The sequence below is a fragment of the Leptonychotes weddellii genome, chromosome 3 (genome assembly GCF_054177405.1).
Source record: "Leptonychotes weddellii isolate Sample4059 chromosome 3, ASM5417740v2, whole genome shotgun sequence".
In the NCBI taxonomy this organism is placed as follows: Eukaryota; Metazoa; Chordata; class Mammalia; order Carnivora; family Phocidae; genus Leptonychotes; species Leptonychotes weddellii.
In genome coordinates this window covers 60,975,791-60,981,790 of record NC_138371.1, presented here as the reverse complement: position 1 = coordinate 60,981,790, position 6,000 = coordinate 60,975,791, and the positions used below count along the sequence as shown (strand labels likewise).

The 6,000-nt window shown below is 36.6% G+C and overlaps 1 protein-coding gene across 12 annotated transcripts in view; it reads right to left on the bottom strand.

Annotated features, from left to right (window-relative positions):
* COBLL1 (cordon-bleu WH2 repeat protein like 1) overlaps positions 1 to 6,000 on the bottom strand; it is a 163,969-nt gene that overhangs the window by 61,942 nt on the left and 96,027 nt on the right. For 10 of the 12 annotated variants that reach the window (XM_081814278.1, XM_081814279.1, XM_031038133.2 and 7 more), the window contains one exon: positions 679 to 867. The exons of 1 other annotated variant lie outside the window; for it this stretch is intronic. In XM_081814278.1, coding sequence (XP_081670404.1) covers positions 679 to 867 — 189 coding nt within the window. Of the gene's footprint in view, positions 1 to 678; positions 868 to 2,936; positions 3,005 to 6,000 lie in introns of those variants that run through there. One more of the 12 variants, XM_081814285.1, reaches the window with a different exon arrangement.

The following is a 6,000-nucleotide window of genomic DNA, read 5'->3' as shown; positions in this document are numbered from 1 at the left end:
CCCGGGACCCCAGGATCATGACCTGAGCCGAAGGCAGACGCTTAACGACTGAGCCACCCAGGCGCCCCCAAATCACATTTTCACTTCTTGCTAGGTTAAAGTTTAATTTTACATTTCTATTAAACTTATCCACATTTTTAGTACATTAATGAAATCATTCAAAGAAATAAAAAATCCTACTAGTTTTACAGGTAGATTTATCTCTTTTGATACATAAGAAGAGTATGACATTTTAAGAGTACTTAGCAACTTCTGCAAAATCAAATTTCAGAGATGCAGCTTAAAAAAAGAAGGAATAATTTGAAGAGGAAGGGAAAGAATTTTCTTATAGGTCTGGTTGGCTTTCTAAGTTGGACTGAACAAAATTAATATAACCAATGACTGTTCATCTGGGAAAGACTTTTTTTTTTTTTTTTTAAGAAAACTTATTAAATAAGTAGCAAAAGAAAAAAATCGTTCTAAATTTCAAGAGTCACTTGACTGGGATTGTGGAATTCATAGCATTGGTGCTAAAATATTATTAGAAACAAGTTATCACCTTTTAGCATATTGAATAGATACCTGAGTGATGAATGAAGTATTTTGTCAAAGAAGAAATCAAGAAGTACATATATAACAGAGGGTATCAATGACAGAAGAAGAAAAGGAACTCCTGCTCTTTCATTTACTGCATTGTACCTGCCATGAACAGTAGTCGATTTGATAATATCCCCAGGTAGCACCACTGAGAGTTCAATGTCTTTATCTATCATGTTTTCTTTCTGTTCCATGATGCAAGCAGAGGATTCTACAGGATCATCAACTGAAGAGGCATCAACATATCTGGTCTCAGCTGGAGGACGTGGTGCCTTGGCTTTTGGTTTTCTCCTTAAATAAAAACAAAACACAGAAAATAAAATCTATCGATTTTTAAAATAACTTTCTAATATGATCTAACTTAATAAAAACACAATGTGTATGTCCATGTTTTTCACATCTAGAAAAAAAAGTGCACCAAAATGTTTACTGTGTATTAGAGATGTTGGAATTAAGGATTTTTTTTTTTTTGCCTTCTTTAATTGGCATTTTCTTTTGTTTTCAACAATATGACTACATCATTTGGTAATAAAAAGAAACATGATAATAAACAGACCTGATATTCACCTCCATTAAGTTCAATTAATGTGGTTTTATTATAGTAAAGCAAGAGTGTAACATTTTCTTTGATGAGATAAACTATAAAAATCCTTACTGTGTCAGGATGGAGATCAGCATCTCATTCTTACACCTTATAACAGCTCTTACCTATGTGCCTTTCATTCTATTTGTTTCCAATCTATTGTGTTCTGCCTCTCTATCCAGATAACCCCTACCTACTCTTTGAGGTCTAGCTGAAACTACCCTCCCCTCACCCCTCAACATAGAGAGTCTCTCCCTATATAGCATATACAACAGATTCCATAAATTTAACATCTTTTCCATTTTTTTCCTGGGTACCAGCTTCCTCTCTCTGCCCATATTTATAATTCCCTGCAAGAAAGAAGCATGCTATATTTTCCATTGCACTTAGCAATGAACAATGAACTGTGATTGGTTATTTGATAAAATATATTTCTGCTTCAGTGAAAAAATTCTATCAATAATTACTCTAATAAATGTTACAGTGTCACTAGGACTACCTCTTAACCTATTTATAACAGAAACAGGTAGTAGACATCCTGAAAAAATTCACATGGGTCAATTCAATGACTTGATGGGTTGAAAAAATAAAACATAAAAATAAATATAAAGTAACTACTAGTAATGACATATACCTATTTTTAAGTAATGCAAATTAAAGCTTTTGAAAATGTTGCCTTTATGAAAAGCTAATTGCTTTTCAAAGAATAACTACTACCGCTTTCCAGAAAAATATAAAGTTTAATTCCTCCCTCTCCCCATTTCTTACACAAAGTAAAAACCAAACAAGATAAAAGAGCTTCTTTATAATAAATATGTAACATCCACCCATTTAGTATTTTCAAAATTTAAGGTCTCATAAATCCAAGCACCTTTATGCACTCGACAGCACGAAAAGCAGAAACAAGTTTCCTACACTGTACATTAATTTTCTAAAATAACAGGCCTTCAATTTTTACGAGTATAATTGCAGAGATATAATGCACTTGAGAAAATACTTCTTTTACACTAGTGACAAAAATGAATTTTTTAAAAGTTACAATAAATTTAACACACTTATAAAATCTATATAAAGAAAAACTTTATCCAATTTCAAAATGTTTTTAATATGTAGAAATTAACTACTCATGTATTCAACATACAATTACCCTGTAACAGACAGTTATGTAGCAGATTCAGCTAAATACTGGGGATGAAAAATGGTAAGACCCAGTTCCTACCCCAAAAGAGTTCAAACCTCCAACGGACTAATAGATAGATACAAAATCATGATAAAGTTTGATGACTGCTCCAATGTAGGTACACAGGTGATGGAAAGAGAAGCTCATGGAAAGAGAAACTTTCCTAGGAACCCAGAAATGTCTTACAGATGGGAAACATGAGTTGAGTTTAGGGAAATGAATAGAAACTCACAGGAAATAAAACAAGAAATAATTGATATTTCAGGCACAGGACATCAAATGGAGCCATGAAAGAAACTGGTACTTCACAGAACTGAACAGTTTGGTAAAAATCCACAGAAAAGTCAAAGGAGGTGGGAAATCAGTGAAATCAATTTTTTAAAACTTTGATAAATAAGAGAATTCAATAAAGCAGCTTGGTATATAAACACACTAAAGTCAATGGCCTATATAAACAAATGCAAAACTAGTCAGAAAGTATAACAAAAAAAACTTATTTTACAACAGCAACAAAAATGAATCTTAAAAATTGTGAATATATGTAACAAGAATTTTGCAAAATCTGTATGAAGAAAATTTTAAATGCCAAATATTCACCTTGGATCTCTCCCTTCAAATCCAGATTTGTAAATCCAACGCCTACTTGACATCTGGAGTCATATGACTAACTGGAATCTCCAACTTAATTTAACTTCCGAGTCCTCTTCCCAGCTCCTCCAAACCAAATCCTTTTCTCTCCAAGTCTTCCCATCTCTGTAAATCACAATTCTTCCAGTTGCTCGAGCCAAAAAAAATCCCCTAACACAGAGAGCTGGCAATCCAATCCATCAACAAACACCTCTGTTCAAGCTGCTAAGCGGTCTCCCAGCTCCCAGCATTGCCACTTTACATTCTATTCTCAACAAAGCTGCCAGAGGGATCCTCTGAAATCCTAAATCAGGTCACCACACTCCCTCTCATTCCCTCCAATGACTTCTGACTTCACCCAGAATAAGACCTGGAGTCCTATAATTTGTCCTCTCTTACCTCTGGTCTCTCCAATTTCCTCTCTCCCTGGGCTCATGGCCCTCCACTACTGTGTCTCTTGCCCTTTCCTTGAATACACCTAGGATAATCCCCACCTCCTTTATTTTTACTCCTGTAACATTCCTGACTCAAGATCCTCACAGGGTCTGCTCCTAACTTTAAGATAGTACCTCTATTTGTTTTACTTTTTGCCTTAGGGCTTATCAGCCAGTAACATAGTTGTTTATCACGTCTTCTTCCATTAAAGAGTAATTAATTACATGACAGTAGGGACTGCCCTGTGTCACACATATTTGCAAATGCATAGAATTTCTGGAACAATGCCTGCCACACAGCAGACACTCATTTATTGAGTGAATGAATGTTTACATCAGTGATTATTCCGCACAAAAGAAGAGGTACCTAAATGCATATAACTGGGAAGAAAAAGTTGCCCCACCAAGGAAGAGAATGAGTTTTTACATCAGAATCATCTGTTGGGTTTTTAGACACTGATTGTATTTTATTTTTTAGATGATGAGTACTAAAAAATACACACGGGATTTATTAGCAAGAAATAACTGGGAAACTGAGGGCTTTAAGGGTTTCATCAGGAAGGCTGAAGAGAAGCCCAACTGCCACAGGCAGGGAGGTAAAGCAGCCGGGACAACTCTGTTCACAGCGGACTTGGCCTCAGAGAGTGGCAGTACTGCGGTCTGATAGGTACCTCCCGCTGCTGCCATCCTCTGCCCAGGGCTGGCTTTTATCACTCAGGCACTTTATCATCTCCAAATGTGGCCCATCCCGGTCTCCATTTGAAAGCCCTCCCCATCCTCTCCACCTTTACATATATTCTTTATTCTTCAAGGTCCGGAGTGAGTCAAATTCCTTGGGATGTCTTTCCTCTCTACTGCACACCACAATGAACTCTGATTAACAGTTTTAACGTTCTATGTGTGACTCTTATTTCTTAAAGTACTTTGAGTCTGTGATGAAAACTCATCTTTAATTACTAAAGATAAGCCTACTTATAAAGGGAGAGCAGAACAAAGCACTAGTTAAAATAGTAGTTACACAGAACTTCTATTAAGAACATCTTGGGGGCGCCTGGGTGGCTCAGTCAGTTAAGCGTCTGCCTTCGGCTCAGGTCATGATCCCGGGGTCCTGGGATCGAGCCCCATGTCTTTGGGCTCCCTGCTCAACGGGAAGCCTGCTTCTCCCTCTCCCACTCCCCCTGCTTGTGTTCCCTCTCTCGCTATGTCTCTGTCAAATAAATAAATAAAATCTTAAAAAAAAAAAATCTTGGTGTTCCCTATTATTCAAATAATAAAGTATTTGTCACGTTTGGCCATAATAATTGGAAAGCATACTGGTCATCAGACCAAAACCTTCCTACAGTGAACCAGAAATTCAACTGGGGTAGATGCAATGTCTAAGTAATTAAATAATGAATTCAAAGGAAAAATTAAAAAGTGTCATAAAATAGATGAGTGACCTTAAAAATTCATAGCAATGAGAGCATGCTGAAACTAGCTTTGTGGGGGTGGAAAGGTATACTTCATAGAGAAGAGATATGTGACTCAGTTCTTGAAAGAAAAGTAGACTTTAGGCAGGCAGAACCTGTAGGGTCATTTATATGTTGGTTTTTTATTGTGATCCATTTACATTAAATTTGGGAATGTGTCTGCAAATTAAAGTTTGCTTACTACACAATGTAGTCTAGCGAGAAGAATACTGGGTCGAGGCCTGGATTTGGTCTGAATCCTGAGAAGCTTTTAGACTTTAACAGCCTTTTACTCACCAGCAAAAATTTTAAAATACCTTTTACCTACTCACATCTCTTCCAATGTTCTTAATTTTTTGATTGAGATGCTTTGAAGCAATAACAAAATTAAATGTCACCCAAAGCCAAAGGTATAGTGAAAACAATCAAAATTTATAACCTAATCCAGGTGTAGGAAATCCTGGTAATACCAAAAAAAAAAAAAAGACATCAACATGCAATAACAATTATAATTTACTGCTTAAGAATACTAGTTTTCATTAATATTTTAAAATCACAGTAAATGTCATTGACGTGCCCCCATCCCTTTTATTTTTTTAAGACTTTATTTATTTGAGAGAAAGAGAGCAGGAGCAGGGCGGGGTGTGTGTGGTGGTGGGGCGGGGGGAGGTGCCCATGGAGAAGAAGTAGACTCCCTGCTGAAGGAGTAGCTTGACACTGGGCTCGATCCACGAGAATCCACCCTGAGCCTGAAATCATGACCTGAGCCCAAGGCAGATGCTTACCCACCTGAGCCACTCAGCCAACCCCCCCACCCCCACCCCAACCCATCCCTTTTAAATAGGAATGTTTGAGCCAGTTTTCCTACCCAGGGGATTTTCACATAAGCTCTTCTTCACCAGTGGCCTAGGTTGACTATCAGTTTTCACACTATAGAGCCTGCTACCCATAACAGAAAACAATAGCAAATTTCACACAAGGGTGGTGCAGGAGAAGTTATACTAAAAAGATACAGAAAACTCCTCTAAGTCTGGATAAAAATTCACTAATCAAGGCTTAAAAATAACAAGACATAACATCACAAAATGAATATGGTGAATTGAGTAGTATTATTTACATCTATACTCTCATTTACAATTGATTTACGTATGA